Here is a 23559-nt window from a genome sequence, read left to right as displayed (position 1 = left end):
TGGGCACTTCCTGGGTACTGGGCATTCGGGGAAAGGATCTGGAGGTATGGGCCACAAACAACCATCACATTCAAAGAGTGAAACATTTTTCTATTCCCAAAGATTATTTCATTATGTGTTGGTGGCACAAGTGGAACATCCACTACCCCAATTACATGTGGGAAGCGACCCTCTTCATGGAATTGCCGCTTCAACACAGCTAGGGACTCCACATCCAATGGCATTGATATGAACTGCTTAGTTCTTTTGAGGAACATATCAATCATGCGCTTTAGGATCCTTGAGAATGCAGCCTGGGAGATGCCTACAAGGACTCCAACTATATGCTGGTAGGACCCTGAGGCACAAAAATGTAAGACAGCAATGAATTGTTTCAGTGGTGGAATTGCTGTAGGATGCAAATTGTACTCTCTAGATCACTCTCTATTATTGAGAGAGTTTCTAGGATGACATGAGGGGGCAGCCTATAGCGCTGCACCACTTCATCATCTGGCATTCCAAAAAGGGTGACACGGGTTTGAAAGATACTAGGCCTTGCATGCCTCCTTTGCCCTCGTGGATGAGGGGCAGGTTAGGGTTGGCCATATAACGTGTACAGGTTTGCCACCGTTGCCAACTGAAAGACACAATTAACAGTGTGTTAAATCATTATCCAAAGATTGTTACCAAACATTCTTGAGAAACTATTTTTTTTAAACCACTTACAGATGTGATGTAATCCATCTCTAAATTGTGCACAACAGGAGGAAAGGAACATAGTAAAAAAAATTTGGCAAAAAAACTATACAAGTAAAAAAAAAAAAAAAAAAAAACAGCAAAATGCAGAAATAAAAAAACCAAAGGCTACTTTGGACAAAAAATTGATAAAACAAAAATCTGCCTGGAGAAGAAAAGAGAAACAAACACTTAATAAACACACTAAGATAAACCGACATGCATATACTTACCCACAGATGAATAGTAAACTCAAAAAAGGCAAAAGGCCACAAAGAGAAAAGAAAACTGTCTACTTTGCCTCAAAAAAAAAAAAAAAAAGATGCTGCTTCCTTCAGGAAAGATAGAAGTAATTGGAATAAACAAACACAAAGAAAAAACCCCACAACACACACTTATAAACATGAATATTAGTGATGTGCACCGGACATTTTTCGGGTTTTGTGTTTTGGTTTTGGATTTGGTTCCGCGGCCGTGTTTTGGATTCAGACGCGTTTTGGCAAAACCTCACCGAAATTTTTTTGTCGGATTCGGGTGTGTTTTGGATTCGGGTGTTTTTTTCAAAAAACCCTAAAAACAGCTGAAATCATAGAATTTGGGGGTCATTTTGATCCCATAGTATTATTAACCTCAATAACCATAATTTCCACTCATTTCCAGTCTATTCTGAACACCTCACACCTCACAATATTATTTTTAGTCCTAAAATTTGCACCGAGGTCGCTGGATGGCTAAGCTTAGCGACACAAGTGGCCGACACAAACACCTGGCCCATCTAGGAGTGGCACTGCAGTGTCAGGCAGGATGGCACTTCAAAAAAATTGTCCCCAAACAGCACATGATGCAAAGAAAAAAAGAGGCACACCAAGGTCGCTGTGTGACTAAGCTAAGCGACACAAGTGGCCGACACAAACACCTGGCCCATCTAGGAGTGGCACTGCAGTGTCAGACAGGATGGCACTTCCAAAAAAATAGTCCCCAAACCGCACATGATGCAAAGAAAAAAAGAGGCACACCAAGGTCGCTGTGTGACTAAGCTAAGCGACACAAGTGGCCGACAGATTTTCCCACGGGGCCCTTCCACAGACCCCCTATTGGTCACCGCCATTCCAGCACGCCCCTTCCGCATGGCACACGGGTTACGTCGCGCAGGCTCCCTGTCCTCCCGCCTTGGGTGCGGCCGTTAGCGCGGCAATCACAGGCCTCGTGACCGGGCCAGTTTCCCCTGCCCAGCTTCCCCGGTTCTCCCCCGTCCTTTACCTCCTGCCTCCCCCCCCCCCCCGGCTCCCGCCGGGTTTGTTCCTCCCCTGCCCCCTTCTTCTGTTTCCCCTTTAGGAGTCGGGTCCCCGAAGAGGAGCTGTCCGGCCACGTTGACGCTTCCGGAGAGGTGGGAGGTCCTTCTGGAGCTGGTGTCTGCGGGTCCGGGGGAGTCTGGCATTCATTGCGGAAGGACCGGAGGTCGAGGAGGGGTGCGGCTGCAGCGGAAGACGCATCGCCGGGGTCGGTGACGGTGGAGGCGGCTGATGGTGTTCCAGGTCCTTCAGGCACCGGTGAGCATGCTGTTGTTTTTCTTATTGTTACAGTACTTCTTTAACCTTCTGTAGTGTTCCTCTGGTTCTCATTGGCGCCCGCGTGTAGTTGGCTAGGCTCCTTGCGCAGCGAGTGGCGTTGGGCGTCTCGGAAAGGCAAGGCGCCGGCGGCTGCTGTTCCCTCTGCCCCCTGCGGTTTGCGGAGAAGGCAGACGGGGGGGGGGGGGCATGGTGGTGACGGCTTTCCGTACTTTCATCTGTGGTTCCGGTTTTGGATTTTACGCTTCTTTTTTGCGCTCCTTGATCTTCCCCGTGGGGTTAGTGCTCAGGGACCCCGGGCTAGTTCCGCCTTATCCTATATTGGTATTATCTTCATGAGGTTTTCTTTTTATGCTCCATTTCCGAGGCCGTGCGCGGGGTGAGTGTCGGTCTTTTATGGACTCTGCGTTTTGTTTCGGGAATATGGGCCGGGTACCTCCCTTTTGGCTGACTTATACGTCGGGTCGTGTTTTCCCCTCTTCTCCTGCACCCCTATCCCCGGCGAGTTGTCGGGCCTCGATCAGGTGCCAGTTTTATGCTGATAGGTGGGTGCCCCTGGGTTTTCTGTCTCATGTGCCTTTTTTTTGAGGTATTGGGAGGCATTTTGGTTTGCAGTTATCCTTATGTAGGTTGCCGGGTCTTTGTTAGGGGTCCTGGGTGTTCCCGTTGCCCCGGTACACTGCTTGGGCCCTACTGGTTGCCTGGGTTTTTCAGGGGTTTTGCGCTGGGCACAATTGCGGGTTGCTGTCGCCTTCCCGCTGACGAGGTACCGTCACTTTTGGGTTTTAGTAACGCCTGCTTGGGGTAACGCAACGTTCGGCTTAAGCGGGTGCAGTCGTTGTTAGCTCCTCCCCTTTTGCGAGCAGGATTTTCCCCCATGGGTGGCATAGTTTGCAGGACACCTAGGGGCCGCTGCGGGGTCATCCGGGTAGCGTCCCGCAGTTTCCCTTCCCGCAAGATCAGGGATGTTTTGGTGGATTTGGTCTTCTTTCCCATGGTCTTTTTAAGGGGAGGTTTTTGGGCCTCCTCCTCCTTGGTCCCTCCGGTCTCCACAGGTTTTGCGACTGTTGCGACATCTGCTTGTCTGCTGGCGGCGCGGTTTTCCCATCGCGCTTCCGGAGTCGGACTGGGTTTGCGGATGCTTTATCTCATTTTTGGTTTGATAAGTGCCGTGAGTGGGTCCTGGGGTGGGGACATAGGGTTTCTCATGCCCGTCTTTTGTCGGGCGGATAGTACAGGGGGTTGGCTACTCGGACTAGGCATGTGTTGGCTCCTCCCTTGTTTGGGGCATCTGCTGCGTCCTGGTGTTTTTTCAGTAGGTTGGATACAGCTGGTGTGTCCCTGGTAGACGGTTCGGTGGGTTTCGTGTTCGAGCGTTATCTGGGAGGTAGGTCCGAGGCGGCCATGTATCCTGCCTTTGCGGGCATTTCCTTCCGTTCTGGGCTGCGCGGGCTGGGGACCCCGCCGGGTCTTTTGTCCCTTTCGTGAGCGAGTTAGGGTTGGGCTAGGGTGCGCCCCGCGCCTGTGGATACCCGTAGGCCTGCTCCGTGGCAACTTTTTGCGGAGTTGCTGGGTGTGCTGCCTCCTGTCGCCGACTCGGTGCGGAGGTGGCCCCTGTTTGGATTAACCTTTGCTCTGGCTTTCTTCTGGGTTTTGCAGGTAAGCGAGGGGTGGCGAGCAGCAGGCAGTTCGGGATCCCGGGGCCTCCTCTGTAACGCGGGTTGCAGGATGGTCGGTTGCTCTGCAGGATGGTGTGATCCACATCGGTTCAAGCGGCTGGGGGTCGCTGGGTGTCCCTGGAGGCCCAGGAGGTGGCGGGTGGCTGCCCGCTGCGCCTGGCGCATGAGTATAGCTGGGCCTCCGGGGGTGCGACCAGTTGTTGATACAGGCGCTCACTGGTCCTCTCACTAATTGACAGTTTGTACTGTGTTTGGGGTTGGTACCCATTCCTTGCGGAATGGGGCGGCTGAGCAGGCGGCAGCCGCTGGGTCCTCCATGGCAGCTGTTCGGGAGCTGGGCCGTTTGGAGGTATACTTCTTAGGTCCTATTCCTTGCGGATTGGGGTGGCTACCATGCGGCAGCCACGGGGTCCTCTACGGCAGCTGTTCAGGAGCTGGGCCGTTGGCGGTATTCTTCCTAGTTACTATTCATTGCGGTTTTGGGAGGCTGCCATGCGGCGGACGCAGGGTCCTCCACAGCAGCTATTCAGGAGCTGGGCCGTTGGAGATATACGTCTTAGGACCTTTTACTTGCGGATGGGTGTGGCTACCGTGCGGCAGCCACAGGGTCCTCCACGGCAGCTGTTCAGGAGCGGGGCCGTTGGGGGTATGCTTCTTATAGGTCCTATTCCTTGTGGATTGGGGCGGCTGACCATGCGACAGCCGCAGGGTCCTCCACGGCAGCGGTTCAGGAGCGGGGCCGTTGGGGGTATGCTTCTTATAGGTCCTATTCCTTGCGGATTGGGGAGGCTACCATGCGGCAGCCACAGGGTCCTCCGCGGCAGCTATTCAGGAGGTGGTCCGTTGGAGGTATACTTTTTAGGTCCTATTCCTTGCGGATGGGGGTGGCTGCCACGCGGCAGCCATAAGGTCCTCCTCGGCAGCTATTCAAGGGGTGGTCCGTTGGAGGTATACTTCTTAGGTCCTATTCCATGCGGATGGGGTGGCTACCATGCGGCAGCCACAGGGTCCTCCACGGCGGCTATTCAGGAGGTGGTCCGTTGGAGGTATACTTTTTAGGTCCTATTACTTGCGGATGGGGGTGGCTACCATGCGGCAGCCACAGGGTCTCCCTCGGCAGCTGTTCCGGTGCTGGGCCGTTGGAGGTATACTTCTTAGGTCCTGTTCCTTGCGGATTGGGGAGTCTGCCATGTGGCAGCCACAGGGTCCTCCACGGCGGCTGTTCAGGAGCTGGGGCGTTGGAGGTTTACTCCTTATAGGTCCTATTCCTTGCGGATTGGGGTGGCTGCTGTGAAACGTGTTTACCCGTCAGTTTTTGAACAGGTAGCGTTCAGGAATCGAGGGTGTGAAGTGAATTTTTAAATTTTCCTCCGAGGGGGCCTAATTACAATTGGCTCATCAAAGGTCCACGGGAGGTTTTTGAGTTTTCTCCTTCACTTGGGTTAATTCGGTTTTCGGTCATTTGGTTTTCCTATGTGATGTATGTCTGTGTGATGATTTTAGGGTGTTTTTCTTTTGCAGCCGTCGATGTTTTGAACAGGAATGGCTGGTTTGGCCACTCTTACCTTTTTGGGCGGCAGGGCATTACTTGGCGCGTAGGACAGCTGATGTTCTGGGTTATGGCTTTTAGGTGGTCAGGCATCCTCTGCTTGTACTGCGTCAGCCGCAGTTTCGACAAGGGGGAAGGGGTTCGTCTTCTTCGGCTGGAGTGTTGTAGGTTTTTCTTACCTGGGGTTTTGGTCCTTTCAGTTAGCTTTCTTGTTTTCTTGGTTTTTATTGGTTTGGATGGCGGGGCGGTTTGTTAAACCTTTGTGGCGGGAAGTCGCTACCAACCAGCGGTCAGTTGGGCATAAGTGGTCATTGTGGGGCACCCTCTTTAGAAGGACGGCAGGTGTGTCCTTACCTTGCGGTTGGACATTTAGACATTCCCCTGCGGGAACCGAACATTTGCCAGAGAAAAGAGTGGTGAGTCCTGCACAATGCGGGTTATGCAGGGGCGGAGTTTGGGTACTCCCCTCCTTGGTGGTTGGATTTCATCCAAGGGACTGGAGCTGGTGTCTGGTAGCGACTGGTCCTGTGCCATCCTCCAATATAAAATCAATTCAATTAAAATTATAGTTTAAAGAACAGGTCAGCGATCAATAAATATCGTCTGACCTTTAACTACAGCTAACCGTGTCCGTGTCGTTATTTTAGTGTTGTCGTTATTTTAGTGATAAGCTAGCTTAAAGAAGTGTTTATGTCAATCGCAATAAAAATATGGGCGCCTAGGATAAGCTGAAGGCTGCATAAGCCTGAGGCCATATAAGAGCCCAATTTTTTGTGATTGGTTGTTTGTGACTAAGCAGTTGTTAGGCAGATCAGTGTGTTCTTGGGTATTTTTCCTATAGGATTATAGGGCTGTCCATCAAGGGTTTAGGGGTTGGTCTTGGAATAATATATAAGACGTGGTCATGTGCCTCAGACTTCCTCTTGCCATTTTGGAATGCCCTCCCGCCCGCCCTGACTATATTTTTCCTACATCTTGTCTTTCTCGGTGGGCTCTTGACAGCCATATATAAAATCAATTAAATTACAATTATAGTTTAAAGAACAGGTCAGCGATCAATAAATATCGTCTGACCTTTAACTACAGCTAACCGTGTCCGTGTCGTTATTTTAGTGTGTCGTTATTTTAGTGATAAGCTAGCTTAAAGAAGTGTTTATGTCAATCGCAATAAAATTATGGGCGCCTTATAGTTGTAAACAAATGTGTGTAGATGGCGTGTTGCACATATCCAGGGAGTGAGAGACTACATACCATTTCAGAGAAAGCTAGAGATGCAATGAGATGTTGAGGCACTTGCATTGAAAACAGGTGTGTTTGATTTGCAATTATTTGCTGGGAGAGCCCTGACCGGACACCTGTTCTGAGCGTTCACATGCTGTGCGCATGCGTAGACTTACTCGGCAGCTGTGAACGGCAAGTGTGCACTACCAGTGATTTGCTTTGCAGCTGTGCTAAAACCACGCCTGCAGCCCATAGTGCACTCCCCCACAACACACCCACCTTCACGCCCCTTTTCGCTAGCCTGCGAAGCCGTACCCCCGCACCGCCCTCACCACACCTCTTCGTAGTTGCCTGTCTGAGTTCACAAATTTCATGTGTATGCCTGCACATTTGTCACAAGGCGAGGCCGGCACATGCGCACTTGTGACTTTGCGCATGCGTATTCAGCAAAAAACGTAGCTTGCGATGCGATTTGTAGCAGCGATCAGGTCTGAATTACCCCCATAGTTGGGGCTCTTTAATCTGTGCTGTGTATTTTGTGATCTATGCATCTTTGTATACTTTATAATATTACAAAGACACAGAACATTGATGAAAACAAATAAAAAACTGTATTTTTTGCTAAGTTTAAAGAAAAAACAGTATTAGAAGAAATAAAAAGTACATTAGTCTATATCCAAATATTGAGTTGGATTATGTAAGAATCACATCAAAACAACCCTTGTCAATAGCAAATGAATTGCATTTTCTCTCTCTTTTCTGCTTAGGAACTGATGAAGTCAGTAAAGTACCTCAGTGTGTAAGTTTAATTATCCTTATCACATTACAATCTGCTCTTTCTGTATTTACCAAAAATTATCTTCACCAAAAACATGTATATAATGAATGAAAAAACAAACAAACAAACAAACAAACAAACAATCAAAAAAGACGAGATGTACTTAGCCTTGGAAAGTGACGAAGTGGAAAGAGATAAAGTACCAGCTAATCAGCTCCTAACCTCAAGGCTGTATTTGTAAAATGACAGAAGCTAATTGGTTGATGGTTTATTTCTCTCCACTTTATCACTCTGCAAATCTAGTACATCTGCCCCATATAAGGATAAATTCTCTTTTCTGGTGGATGTAAGGTTCTGCTTCCTGCAGCCTTGGATATATGAATATATTATCCAATTCAAAACACATAAAAAGGTCAAAGTAAACCACCCTGGAGAGAGATAAAGTAGAATAGCTGTCCAAAGCAACCTATCGGCTTCTGTAATTGCATAGACTGTGATAGAAAAAATAGGATTTTAATTACCTACCGGTAAATCCTTTTCTCGTAGTCCATAGAGGATACTGGGGTCCATTTAGTACCATGGGGTATAGACTGGTCCACTAGGAGCCATAGACACTTTAAGAATTTGATAGTGTTGGCTGGCTCCTCCCTCTATGCCCCTCCTACCAGACACAGTCTAGGAAACTGTGCCCGAGGAGACGGACATACCTTGAGAGAAGGATAGATAAGGATAGTGGTGAAAATCCGAACCAGCACACACAACAAGAGGAAAGCCAAGCTAACCAAACTTGAAACAGGAACAGCAACTGCTGAACCAACATTACTTAACCAAGTAACAGTGCAGGAAGAACGAAGCACTGGGCGAGCACCCAGTATCCTCTATGGACTACGAGAAAAGGATTTACCGGTAGGTAATTAAAATACTATTTTCTCTTATGTCCTAGAGGATACTGGGGTCCATTTAGTACCATGGGGATGTACCAAAGCTCCCAATCCGGGTGGGAGAGTGCTGAGGTTCCTGCAGAACTGATTGACCAAACTGAAGGTCCTCAGAGGCCAAAGTATCAAACTTGTATAACTTAGCAAACGTGTTCTAACCTGACCAAGTAGCTACTCAGCAGAGCTGTAAAGCCGAGACACCCCGGGCAGCCACCCAGGAAGAACCCACTGACCTAGTAGAGTAGGCCTGTACAGATTTTGGACATGGCAAACTTGCCATGGAATAAGCATGCTGGATAGTAAGTCTGATCCAGCGTGCAATCGTCTGCTTTGAAGCAGGACACCCAATTTTATTGGGATCATAAAGAACAAACAGCGAGTCCGTCTTTCTGTGACAAGCTGTTCTTTTCACATACACCTTCAAAGCCATCACAACATCCAAAGACTTTGAAGTAGCAGAGGTGTCTGTGACAACTGGAACCACAATAGTTTGGTTGATGTGAAATGCGGACACCACTTTAGGAAGAAATTGAGTTCAGCTTTGTCCTCATGGAAAATTGAATAGGGACTTTTGTGAAACAAAGCCCCTAGCTCCAACAAACGTCTTGCTGAAGTCAAGGCCAACAGTGTGACTGTCTTCCATGTAAGATATTTTATGTTCACCTCCTGTAATGGTTGAAACCACTCTGATTGAAGGAACTGCAGCACCACATTGTACCAGTTTTTGGATGGCATGCTGTAAAGTTGTACTTGCCTCTTGTGAAACTGGCAAGCCTGATTTGAAGAATCTGTGAGGTGGGAGCTCTTGGAACTCCAGTCTGTAGCCCTGGGAAATAAGACCTATGACTAGAGATGAGCGCCTGAAATTTTTCGGGTTTTGTGTTTTGGTTTTGGGTTCGGTTCCGCGGCCGTGTTTTGGGTTCGAACGCGTTTTGGCAAAACCTCACCGAATTTTTTTTGTCGGATTCGGGTGTGTTTTGGATTCGGGTGTTTTTTTCAAAAAACACTAAAAAACAGCTTAAATCATAGAATTTGGGGGTCATTTTGATCCCAAAGTATTATTAACCTCAAAAACCATAATTTACACTCATTTTCAGTCTATTCTGAATACCTCACACCTCACAATATTATTTTTAGTCCTAAAATTTGCACCGAGGTCGCTGTGTGAGTAAGATAAGCGACCCTAGTGGCCGACACAAACACCGGGCCCATCTAGGAGTGGCACTGCAGTGTCACGCAGGATGTCCCTTCCAAAAAACCCTCCCCAAACAGCACATGACGCAAAGAAAAAAAGAGGCGCAATGAGGTAGCTGTGTGAGTAAGATTAGCGACCCTAGTGGCCGACACAAACACCGGGCCCATCTAGGAGTGGCACTGCAGTGTCACGCAGGATGGCCCTTCCAAAAAACCCTCCCCAAACAGCACATGACGCAAAGAAAAAAAGAGGCGCAATGAGGTAGCTGTGTGAGTAAGATTAGCGACCCTAGTGGCCGACACAAACACCGGGCCCATCTAGGAGTGGCACTGCAGTGTCACGCAGAATGTCCCTTCCAAAAAACCCTCCCCAAACAGCACATGACGCAAAGAAAAAAAGAGGCGCAATGAGGTAGCTGTGTGAGTAAGATTAGCGACCCTAGTGGCCGACACAAACACCGGGCCCATCTAGGAGTGGCACTGCAGTGTCACGCAGGATGTCCCTTCCAAAAAACCCTCCCCAAACAGCACATGACGCAAAGAAAAAAAGAGGCGCAATGAGGTAGCTGACTGTGTGAGTAAGATTAGCGACCCTAGTGGCCGACACAAACACCGGGCCCATCTAGGAGTGGCACTGCAGTGTCACGCAGGATGTCCCTTCCAAAAAACCCTCCCCAATCAGCACATGATGCAAAGAAAAAGAAAAGAAAAAAGAGGTGCAAGATGGAATTGTCCTTGGGCCCTCCCACCCACCCTTATGTTGTATAAACAAAACAGGACATGCACACTTTAACCAACCCATCATTTCAGTGACAGGGTCTGCCACACGACTGTGACTGATATGACGGGTTGGTTTGGACCCCCCCCAAAAAAGAAGCAATTAATCTCTCCTTGCACAAACTGGCTCTACAGAGGCAAGATGTCCACCTCATCTTCACCCTCCGATATATCACCGTGTACATCCCCCTCCTCACAGATTATCAATTCGTCCCCACTGGAATCCACCATCTCAGCTCCCTGTGTACTTTGTGGAGGCAATTGCTGCTGGTCAATGTCTCCGCGGAGGAATTGATTATAATTCATTTTAATGAACATCATCTTCTCCACATTTTCTGGATGTAACCTCGTACGCCGATTGCTGACAAGGTGAGCGGCGGCACTAAACACTCTTTCGGAGTACACACTTGTGGGAGGGCAACTTAGGTAGAATAAAGCCAGTTTGTGCAAGGGCCTCCAAATTGCCTCTTTTTCCTGCCAGTATAAGTACGGACTGTGTGACGTGCCTACTTGGATGCGGTCACTCATATAATCCTCCACCATTCTATCAATGTTGAGAGAATCATATGCAGTGACAGTAGACGACATGTCCGTAATCGTTGTCAGGTCCTTCAGTCCGGACCAGATGTCAGCATCAGCAGTCGCTCCAGACTGCCCTGCATCACCGCCAGCGGGTGGGCTCGGAATTCTGAGCCTTTTCCTCGCACCCCCAGTTGCGGGAGAATGTGAAGGAGGAGATGTTGACAGGTCGCGTTCCGCTTGACTTGACAATTTTATCACCAGCAGGTCTTTCAACCCCAGCAGACCTGTGTCTGCCGGAAAGAGAGATCCAAGGTAGGCTTTAAATCTAGGATCGAGCACGGTGGCCAAAATGTAGTGCTCTGATTTCAACAGATTGACCACCCGTGAATCCTTGTTAAGCGAATTAAGGGCTGCATCCACAAGTCCCACATGCCTAGCGGAATCGCTCCCTTTTAGCTCCTTCTTCAATGCCTCCAGCTTCTTCTGCAAAAGCCTGATGAGGGGAATGACCTGACTCAGGCTGGCAGTGTCTGAACTGACTTCACGTGTGGCAAGTTCAAAGGGCATCAGAACCTTGCACAACGTTGAAATCATTCTCCACTGCACTTGAGACAGGTGCATTCCACCTACTATATCGTGCTCAATTGTATAGGCTTGAATGGCCTTTTGTTGCTCCTCCAACCTCTGAAGCATATAGAGGGTTGAATTCCACCTCGTTACCACTTCTTGCTTCAGATGATGGCAGGGCAGGTTCAGTAGTTTTTGGTGGTGCTCCAGTCTTCTGTACGTGGTGCCTGTACGCCGAAAGTGTCCCGCAATTTTTCTGGCCACCGACAGCATCTCTTGCACGCCCCTGTCGTTTTTTAAAAAATTCTGCACCACCAAATTCAAGGTATGTGCAAAACATGGGACGTGCTGGAATTTGCCCATATTTAATGCACACACAATATTGCTGGCGTTGTCCGATGCCACAAATCCACAGGAGAGTCCAATTGGGGTAAGCCATTCCGCGATGATCTTCCTCAGTTGCCGTAAGAGGTTTTCAGCTGTGTGCGTATTCTGGAAAGCGGTGATACAAAGCGTAGCCTGCCTAGGAAAGAGTTGGCGTTTGCGAGATGCTGCTACTGGTGCCGCCGCTGCTGTTCTTGCGGCGGGAGTCCATACATCTACCCAGTGGGCTGTCACAGTCATATAGTCCTGACCCTGCCCTGCTCCACTTGTCCACATGTCCGTGGTTAAGTGGACATTGGGTACAACTGCATTTTTTAGGACACTGGTGAGTCTTTTTCTGACGTCCGTGTACATTCTCGGTATCGCCTGCCTAGAGAAGTGGAACCTAGATGGTATTTGGTAACGGGGGCACACTGCCTCAATAAATTGTCTAGTTCCCTGTGAACTAACGGCGGATACCGGACGCACGTCTAACACCAACATAGTTGTCAAGGACTCAGTTATCCGCTTTGCAGTAGGATGACTGCTGTGATATTTCATCTTCCTCGCAAAGGACTGTTGAACAGTCAATTGCTTACTGGAAGTAGTACAAGTGGGCTTACGACTTCCCCTCTGGGATGACCATCGACTCCCAGCGGCAACAACAGCAGCGCCAGCAGCAGTAGGCGTTACACGCAAGGATGCATCGGAGGAATCCCAGGCAGGAGAGGACTCGTCAGAATTGCCAGTGACATGGCCTGCAGGACTATTGGCATTCCTGGGGAAGGAGGAAATTGACACTGAGGGAGTTGGTGGGGTGGTTTGCGTGAGCTTGGTTACAAGAGGAAGGGATTTACTGGTCAGTGGACTGCTTCCGCTGTCACCCAAAGTTTTTGAACTTGTCACTGACTTATTATGAATGCGCTGCAGGTGACGTATAAGGGAGGATGTTCCGAGGTGGTTAACGTCCTTACCCCTACTTATTACAGCTTGACAAAGGGAACACACGGCTTGACACCTGTTGTCCGCATTTCTGGTGAAATACCTCCACACCGAAGAGCTGATTTTTTTGGTATTTTCACCTGGCATGTCAACGGCCATATTCCTCCCACGGACAACAGGTGTCTCCCCGGGTGCCTGACTTAAACAAACCACCTCACCATCAGAATCCTCCTGGTCAATTTCCTCCCCAGCGCCAGCAACACCCATATCCTCCTCATCCTGGTGTACTTCAACACTGACATCTTCAATCTGACTATCAGGAACTGGACTGCGGGTGCTCCTTCCAGCACTTGCAGGGGGCGTGCAAATGGTGGAAGGCGCATGCTCTTCACGTCCAGTGTTGGGAAGGTCAGGCATCGCAACCGACACAATTGGACTCTCCTTGTGGATTTGGGATTTCGAAGAATGCACAGTTCTTTGCTGTGCTGCTTTTGCCAGCTTGAGTCTTTTCATTTTTCTAGCGAGAGGCTGAGTGCTTCCATCCTCATGTGAAGCTGAACCACTAGCCATGAACATAGGCCAGGGCCTCAGCCGTTCCTTGCCACTCCGTGTGGTAAATGGCATATTGGCAAGTTTACGCTTCTCCTCCGACAATTTTATTTTAAGTTTTGGAGTCCTTTTTTTACTGATATTTGGTGTTTTGGATTTGACATGCTCTGTACTATGACATTGGGCATCGGCCTTGGCAGACGACGTTGCTGGCATTTCATCGTCTCGGCCATGACTAGTGGCAGCAGCTTCAGCACGAGCTGGAAGTGGATCTTGATCTTTCCCTAATTTTGGAACCTCAACATTTTTGTTCTCCATATTTTAATAGGCACAACTAAAAGGCACCTCAGGTAAACAATGGAGATGGATGGATTGGATACTAGTATACAATTATGGACGGGCTGCCGAGTGCCGACACAGAGGTAGCCACAGCCGTGAACTACCGCACTGTACTGTGTCTGCTGCTAATATATAGACTGGTTGATAAAGAGATAGTATACTCGTAACTAGTATGTATGTATAAAGAAAGAAAAAAAAACCACGGTTAGGTGGTATATACAATTATGGACGGGCTGCCGAGTGCCGACACAGAGGTAGCCACAGCCGTGAACTACCGCACTGTACTGTGTCTGCTGCTAATATATAGACTGGTTGATAAAGAGATAGTATACTCGTAACTAGTATGTATGTATAAAGAAAGAAAAAAAAACCACGGTTAGGTGGTATATACAATTATGGACGGGCTGCCGAGTGCCGACACAGAGGTAGCCACAGCCGTGAACTACCGCACTGTACTGTGTCTGCTGCTAATATATAGACTGGTTGATAAAGAGATAGTATACTCGTAACTAGTATGTATGTATAAAGAAAGAAAAAAAAACCACGGTTAGGTGGTATATACAATTATGGACGGGCTGCCGAGTGCCGACACAGAGGTAGCCACAGCCGTGAACTACCGCACTGTACTGTGTCTGCTGCTAATATATAGACTGGTTGATAAAGAGATAGTATACTCGTAACTAGTATGTATGTATAAAGAAAGAAAAAAAAACCACGGTTAGGTGGTATATACAATTATGGACGGGCTGCCGAGTGCCGACACAGAGGTAGCCACAGCCGTGAACTACCGCACTGTACTGTGTCTGCTGCTAATATAGACTGGTTGATAAAGAGATAGTATACTACTAATATTATATATACTGGTGGTCAGGTCACTGGTCACTAGTCACACTGGCAGTGGCACTCCTGCAGCAAAAGTGTGCACTGTTTAATTTTAATATAATATTATGTACTCCTGGCTCCTGCTATAACCTATAACTGGCACTGCAGTAGTGCTCCCCAGTCTCCCCCACAATTATAAGCTGTGTGAGCTGAGCAGTCAGACAGATATATAATATATATAGATGATGCAGCACACTGGCCTGAGCCTGAGCAGTGCACACAGATATGGTATGTGACTGACTGAGTCACTGTGTGTATCGCTTTTTTCAGGCAGAGAACGGATATATTAAATAAACTGCACTGTGTGTCTGGTGGTCACTCACTATATAATATATTATGTACTCCTGGCTCCTGCTATAACCTATAACTGGCACTGCAGTAGTGCTCCCCAGTCTCCCCCACAATTATAAGCTGTGTGAGCTGAGCAGTCAGACAGATATATATAATATTATTTATATATAGATAATAGATGATGCAGCACACTGGCCTGAGCCTGAGCAGTGCACACAGATATGGTATGTGACTGAGTCACTGTGTGCTGTGTATCGCTTTTTTCAGGCAGAGAACGGATTATAAATAAAACTGGTGGTCACTGGTCACTATCAGCAAAACTCTGCACTGTACTGAGTACTCCTAATGCTCCCCAAAATTAGTAAATCAAGTGTCTCTCTAATCTATTCTAAACGGAGAGGACGCCAGCCACGTCCTCTCCCTATCAATCTCAATGCACGTGTGAAAATGGCGGAGACGCGCGGCTCCTTATATAGAATCCGAGTCTCGCGATAGAATCCGAGCCTCGCGAGAATCCGACAGCGTCATGATGACGTTCGGGCGCGCTCGGGTTAACCGAGCAAGGCGGGAAGATCCGAGTCGCTCGGACCCGTGAAAAAAAACATGAAGTTCTGGCGGGTTCGGATTCAGAGAAACCGAACCCGCTCATCTCTACCTATGACCCAAGGATCCTGCACAAATTTGACCAGATCTGACTGAAGAATTGTAGTCGGGCTCCCACCTGACAGCCTTCCAGGCATTGCGGTCAACCATCATGCTGAAGTCTTTGAGGAAGCAGAGCCAGAGCTCTGTTCCTGAATACCTGCAGTTGCTGGTTTGCGTGGTTTACCTCTTGCACCGCTGGTGGACGTAGAAGCACCTCTGGATTTGCTCTTGAACTTGGCCGTCCAAAAGGATTGTAACTTAGAAGCTGAATAAGTCTTCTTGGTTGGGGAGGCTGCGGAAGGACTATACGTAGACTTACTCGCAGTAGCTGTGGAGATACATTTGTCTAGTTCATCCCCCAACAAAGCCTCTCCTGTGAATGGTAGTCCTTACACACCTTTCCTGGAATCCGCTTCAGCAGTCCACTGGTGTAGCCACAAGCCCCTTTGTGCCGACACTGCCATAGCGGTGGTGTGTGCATTAAGTACACCTATTTCCTTTATGACTTCTACCACAAAGTTCACAGAGTCCTGTATATGCTGCAGGAGTAAGACAACATCCCCCCTAGGTAAGGAATCTAACCCCTCAATTAGGTTACCTGACCATTTCGCAATGGCTTTAGTGATCCATGCACATGCAATAGTGGATCTTTGGGCCACCTAAGCAGCTCTGTACAATGATTTGAGTGTAGTCTCAATTTTACGATCAGCCGTGTCTTTTAGGGAGGCTACAAAAGGAACAGGCAATACAATTTTACGTGACAGCCTAGAGACTGATGCATCCACTATCAGTGGATTTTCCCATTTTTTCCTATCCTCCAGAGGAAAAGGAAAAGATGAGAGCAACCTTTTAGGGATCTGAAAGTTCTTATGAGGATTAACCCATGGTTCTTCAGACAGGGTATTCAATTCCTTTGACACAGGAAAAGTGACTGAGGACTTCTTCTTTACATTAAAATAAGATTCCTCACTCTCCTCTGACACCTTATCAGGAATAATGAAGAAGACTACAAAGAAGACAAGATAACCCTGGTAGGAAGCACTCTTATCTGAGGTAACAAAATAAATTAATGGATAAAAATGAAATAATCTTAAAATTACAAATTTTATTAGATATGCCTTAAAAATGGTTTTTCATAGTCCATGTGAATTCACTAATTAAGTATGTGATCTTTTGCGAAAATATGTTGAAAAATATGGTCTCATCTATATGACCTCAGTCAGAACAATTAAATTCAGTCCGTCTGCGTGATGATTCCCTTACCATTGTTGTTTGGCTAAATCAGAATGTGTCAAAAATTTGATAATGTGACCATCATCTTTATCATTTATATAGCCCATATGTGGATTCTCAGGGCAATAATTTTGAATCATAGGTCACTGATGGATTGTTTTTAGTTGGGTCACTTATACATCAGTATGGGGCCCAGTTAGCAAGGAGAAGTGTCTGTGAAGCCGTTTCTTAAAGATATAGCAGGCATGGGCATGCCATCAATTGGACATGAGATGGTGTCACCTGTGTGCAGAAATGATGATATTCAGTTTTTGTTAGTTTACACGCATACACAAATTGAAAGAATATGAGGCACCCGTACTTGAAAAACCCTTATGTTCTATGCCAAATAATCCTATATTAATCACCCAGAAGGAAATCAATTTACCTTTGATATGGATCACAATCGCTGCTATGTAGAGGTATGAGGTGCATATGCCTCCATTTTCAGCAGTTGTCAACCATTACACTTGCTGGGTTAAGGAAGGAGTATGAGGTGTGAGTACTCAAAACAGTTATCTGTATAAAACAGTCATGTAGTAATTGCACCAAAGGGGTTATGCCTCAATTATCAGCAGCTAATTACATCCATGTCTTGAGAGACAATTCTTTTCTATAGGAAATCCCCGCCGTGTCACTCCAAAACTCTTTGCCATTAATTCTTCCACATATATCCCAGCAGTTTGTACAAAAAGACTGTATTGAATTAGTCAATGCTTGATAACAATTATCTAATGAAATTTAGTTGTTAAGTACACTCATGCTTGACCAGAGGTGTGAGGCACATATACCTCAATTTGTTCAGTAGTAGCTTAACAATTTCAAAATACTGAATTCAAAAACAGATATTGATTATTGGCCCTCATTCCGGTTGTTCGCTCGCAAGGCGATTTTAGCAGAGTTGCTCACGCTAAGCCTACGCCTACTGGGAGTGTATCTTAGCATCTTAAAATTGCGAACGATGTATTCGCAATATTGCGATTAGCACACTTCTTAGCAGTTTCAGAGTAGCTCCAGACTTACTCGGCATCTGCGATCAGTTCAGTGCTTGTCGTTCCTGGTTTGACGTCACAAACACACCCAGCGTTCGCCCAGACACTCCCCCGTTTCTCCAGCCACTCCCGCGTTTTTTCCGGAAACGGTAGCGTTTTTTCCCACACGCCCTTAAAACGGCCAGTTTCCGCCCAGTAACACCCATTTCCTGTCAATCACACTACGATCGCCGGAGCGATGAAAAAGCCGTGAGTAAAAATACTATCTTCATAGCAAACTTACTTGGCGCAGTCGCAGTGCGGACATTGCGCATGCGCACTAAGCGGAAAATCGCTGCGATGCGATGAAATTTACCGAGCGAACGACTCGGAATGAGGGCCATAGTCATGTCCCAACAGAGGTATGAGGCACCAATACCTCAGTTTTTATCAGTGGCTCTCAGGCGGTTTAAAATGCTTTACAGAGGTATGTGGCACAAAAAATCTCAGTTCTTTTCAGCGGCTACCAAGCAATTTCAAATACTGAATTCCTATACTAATTGCCATCTACTTTAACAGAGGTGTGAGGCATATATATCTCTCAATTTCTTCAACAAATGTCAGCCAGTTTGAATGCTGAATTTTTAACTTAGTATTCTGTTCTTTAAACACATAAAGGTGTGTGAAGTGGCCAAGATACAGATAGACCTCCCTTCTGCTGTTCTCCCGTCTTGCCAGCAGGTATAGGACGAGGAATGAGAGAGGGTAGGTGCACCCAAATTGGCCAGAAGGAAGAAAGAGGAGGTATCAAGCAAGGAGACTTAGGCGGGTACTCTCTGGTGCCTTATAACAGGTAGTGCAGAGGTTTGAACCTGCTAATTTGCCTCTAATGCGGTACACTCCCGAAGGGTTAGTTTTTAATTGGTGAGAGACATAAAGAGTAAGAAAATTAACAGCCAAGGAGAACTGATCACTATTGACTATTGCCAGTAATGAAACAGATTGGTTTCTGTTATATATAATAGTACCTCATCTCTCTTTATACCACAAAATTTGTCTTCCTACATGCACCCCAACTGAGAAAAAATGGTAGAGAAAATCACAATCACAATCAGAGCTCATTAAGTATCATAATCAGCTGTTCCCTCCTATTCAGTTTTGCTGCTGCTGCCAATAATTGCAGCCACTATTAGAGCTCACTAGGTATAGCAATCAGTTATTCCCTATTGAGTATTTCCAGCTATTGCCCGCATCTTAGTAACAAATTATGATTTGAATATAAATCCTATATCAAGAGAGATGATACATTGTCACAGGACATGTTGCTGTTTTTTTAAGATAACCCTTTGGGAATAGCACTGAGTTAATTTTAAACAATTTGTATCCACATGACTAGTATCCTGGTCTATTGAAATGAAAAAACAGGGTATTTACAGCGTCGTGGAAGAAATCTATGGATAAATTCACCGGCCACCACTGTGTCTGTATAGTTAGTTAGTTACCACTCTTATGATAAATTGCAGAGAGAAAGGGGGGATACTGCCCCAGAGTCCCACTGGTAGGCGTCTTTAGTTAGAGATGATCCCCGCCGCCCATCAGCCACGCGGGGTCTCGTCCGCTTATGGCCGCTCCGATCAGCGGCAACCAAACACTCCCTCCGTTTTCTGCTGCCGCACTGCTATTCCGCTGACGGACCGGTGGGTCACGTGTGCGCACCACGTGACTCACCCACTTAGACCTGTGATCAAGACTTGTGAAACGTACGTCAGGTCTAAGTGGGTGAGTCACGTGGTGCGCACACGTGACCCACCGGTCCGTCAGCGGAATAGCAGTGAGGCAGCAGAAAACGGAGGGAGTGTTTGGTTGCCGCTGATCGGAGCGGCCATAAGCGGACGAGACCCCGCGTGGCTGATGGGCGGCGGGGATCATCTCTAACTAAAGACGCCTACCAGTGGGACTCTGGGGCAGTATCCCCCCTTTCTCTCTGCAATTTATCATAAGAGTGGTAACTATACAGACACAGTGGTGGCCGGTGAATTTATCCATAGATTTCTTCCACGACGCTGTAAATACCCTGTTTTTTCATTTCAATAGACCAGGATACTAGTCATGTGGATACAAATTGTTTAAAATTAACTCAGTGCTATTCCCAAAGGGTTATCTTAAAAAAACAGCAACATGTCCTGTGACAATGTATCATCTCTCTTGATATAGGATTTATATTCAAATCATAATTTGTTACTAAGATGCAGGCAATAGCTGGAAATACTCAATAGGGAATAACTGATTGCTATACCTAGTGAGCTCTAATAGTGGCTGCAATTATTGGCAGCAGCAGCAAAACTGAATAGGAGGGAACAGCTGATTATGATACTTAATGAGCTCTGATTGTGATTGTGATTTTCTCTACCATTTTTTCTCAGTTGGGGTGCATGTAGGAAGACAAATTTTGTGGTATAAAGAGAGATGAGGTACTATTATATATAACAGAAACCAATCTGTTTCATTACTGGCAATAGTCAATAGTGATCAGTTCTCCTTGGCTGTTAATTTTCTTACTCTTTATGTCTCTCACCAATTAAAAACTAACCCTTCGGGAGTGTACCGCATTAGAGGCAAATTAGCAGGTTCAAACCTCTGCACTACCTGTTATAAGGCACCAGAGAGTACCCGCCTAAGTCTCCTTGCTTGATACCTCCTCTTTCTTCCTTCTGGCCAATTTGGGTGCACCTACCCTCTCTCATTCCTCGTCCTATACCTGCTGGAAAGACGGGAGAACAGCAGAAGGGAGGTCTATCTGTATCTTGGCCACTTCACACACCTTTATGTGTTTAAAGAACAGAATACTAAGTTAATAATTCAGCATTCAAACTGGCTGACATCTGTTGAAGAAATTGAGAGATATATATGCCTCACACCTCTGTTAAAGTAGATGGCAATTAGTATAGGAATTCAGTATTTGAAATTGCTTGGTAGCCGCTGAAAAGAACTGAGATTTTTTGTGCCACATACCTCTGTAAAGCATTTTAAACCGCCTGAGAGCCACTGATAAAAACTGAGGTATTGGTGCCTCATACCTCAGTTGGGACATGACTATAATCAATATCTGTTTTTGAATTCAGTATTTTGAAATTGTTAAGCTACTACTGAACAAATTGAGATATATGTGCCTCACACCTCTGGTCAAGCATGAGTGTACTTAACAACTAAATTTCATTAGATAATTGTTATCAAGCATTGACTAATTCAATACAGTCTTTTTGTACAAACTGCTGGGATATATGTGGAAGAATTAATGGCAAAGAGTTTTGGAGTGACACGGCGGGGATTTCCTACAGAAAAGAATTGTCTCTCAAGACATGGATGTAATTAGCTGCTGATAATTGAGTCATAACCCCTTTGGTGCAATTACTACATGACTGTTTTATACAGATAACTGTTTTGAGTACTCACACCTCATACTCCTTCCTTAACCCAGCAAGTGTAATGGTTGACAACTGCTGAAAATGGAGGCATATGCACCTCATACCTCTACATAGCAGCGATTGTGATCCATATCAAAGGTAAATTGATTTCCTTCTGGGTGATTAATATAGGATTATTTGGCATAGAACATAAGGGTTTTTCAAGTACGGGTGCCTCATATTCTTTCAATTTGTGTATGCGTGTAAACTAACAAAAACTGAATATCATCATTTCTGCACACAGGTGACACCATCTCATGTCCAATTGATGGCATGCGCATGCCTGCTATATCTTTAAGAAACGGCTTCACAGACACTTCTCCTTGCTAACTGGGCCCCATACTGATGTATAAGTGACCCAACTAAAAACAATCCATCAGTGACCTATGATTCAAAATTATTGCCCTGAGAATCCACATATGGGCTATATAAATGATAAAGATGATGGTCACATTATCAAATTTTTGACACATTCTGATTTAGCCACACAACAATGGTAAGGGAATCATCACGCAGACGGACTGAATTTAATTGTTCTGACTGAGGTCATATAGATGAGACCATATTTTTCAACATATTTTCGCAAAAGATCACATACTTATTAGTGAATTCACATGGACTATGAAAAACCATTTTTAAGGCATATCTAATAAAATTTGTAATTTTAAGATTATTTCATTTTTATCCATTAATTTATCCTGTTACCTCAGATAAGAGTGCTTCCTACCAGGGTTATCTTGTCTTCTTTGTAGTCTTCTTCATGATTTGTGCTTCTATACCCTTGGGAGCACCACTGACCATCAAAATTCATTGTTACCAATTATATCATTTGGGTTATAGGTATACAATTGACCAATAAAAGGGAAAAATATCCCAAGAGTGTCAGTTTTTCTGAGGTAGTTATAATTTGTCTAATAATTAATCCTGTGCGGCCCTTCCTAGACCTTTCCCCAACCCCTTCTCTTTTTTTGCAACGACCTTATCTGGAATATGCAGAACATCTCTGATAGCCTCTATAAGAGCCTCTATTACCTGTGACAGAGCCACATTCCCCCTCCAAGTCTACCTCACCCTCGTCCAAGTCTGACCCATTAGTGTCAGAGTCAGATTGCGGGATATGGGCCTAGAGATTGCTTTTGCGGACAAATGGGAGGGGACTGACACTTTTTGGGGGACTGAGTCTCTGTTCATAAACTCATCCACAGTTTGTTTTAAGTATTGCGTCTCTTTCTCATTGCGGGACAGTTTTGTAGAAAGAGTCATTCCTTCGAGAGAATTAACCCACTCCGGTTCAGCCCCGCTAGCTTGTGAACCCTGAGTACCCAGTAGTGTGCCCCCTGGTGAAGAGCAACACTCCACTGTACAAGAAACACACTCTTTGCCTGACATAATGTAAATGTGACAGCACACACACAGGAAAAGGTTAAGCACAGTTAACCCACAAAGAGCCCTTCAGGGAGACACAGAGTTGTTTGGAGCCAGTCCCCACCTCGCCCTTATCACTAATGCCAGACTTAGCCAGGTTGCAGACTAAGTACCCTGATAGAGGACTTAGTACACTAATAGTCGCTCCCCCCTGCTTTGGTATTGCTGAGGTAATCTGGAGCCACACCGGAGGAGCTGCACGTCCCTGCCTTGTCAGTGTTTGTGTCCACTGCAGAGGGAAAATGGCGCTGGTGAGCTGCTGGATCCTCTCAAAGCGAAGCCCCGCCCCTTCAATGACGCGCAGTTTTACCGCTTTTTTTATACTAGCTGAGAAATCTGGTGCTTAAAATGGAGAGAAACCATTTTAAGGCTGCGTTGCCAGCCTGGGTACTGTGTACAGTGTACTGAGACGCAGTTGTGTACTGAGTTTGGAGACGCATTCCACCCCGTTTAGAAGCCATGCGTCTCCATACCCTCGTGCCGCCATAATGGCCAGCACCCTCTAACTGGGACGCTGGCTCAGTACTTACCACTCTTCATTCTTCTGGCTCTGTTAGGGGTGGCGGCGTGCTGCGGGAATGTATGCTCGCCATGGTGGGGCTTGTGAATAGTTCCCTCAGGAGCTCAGAGTCCTGTCAGCGGGGAACGGGACCATTAACCCTTCAAAAGGTTCGGCTGTTCCCCTCCCTAAATCCCACGAAGTAGGCAGGCTGGTGCCAACGAGCCCTGCCTGAAAACAACAAACATAGAAAATAAATACAGAAAACTCTTCAGGAGCTTCCTTCAGTGTGACCGGCTCCTCCGGGTACATTTTCTAAACTGAGTCTGGTAGGAGGGGCATAGAGGGAGGAGCCAGCCCACACTATCAAATTCTTAAAGTGGCCATGGCTCCTAGTGGACCCATCTATA

At 46.5% G+C, this 23559-nt stretch overlaps 1 protein-coding gene across 1 annotated transcript in view; it reads left to right on the top strand.

Annotated features, from left to right (window-relative positions):
- LOC134929033 (transcription factor SPT20 homolog) overlaps positions 1-23559 on the top strand; it is a 74044-nt gene that overhangs the window by 12357 nt on the left and 38128 nt on the right. The window contains exon 3 of the mRNA XM_063924893.1: positions 7499-7530. Within this exon, the coding sequence (XP_063780963.1) occupies positions 7505-7530 (26 nt within the window). The 5' untranslated portion in view covers positions 7499-7504. The remainder of the gene's footprint in view (positions 1-7498; positions 7531-23559) is intronic.

Source organism: Pseudophryne corroboree, chromosome 5, assembly GCF_028390025.1.
Source record: "Pseudophryne corroboree isolate aPseCor3 chromosome 5, aPseCor3.hap2, whole genome shotgun sequence".
Taxonomy (NCBI): domain Eukaryota; kingdom Metazoa; phylum Chordata; class Amphibia; order Anura; family Myobatrachidae; genus Pseudophryne; species Pseudophryne corroboree.
This window is presented reverse-complemented; position numbering and strand designations above follow the sequence as displayed.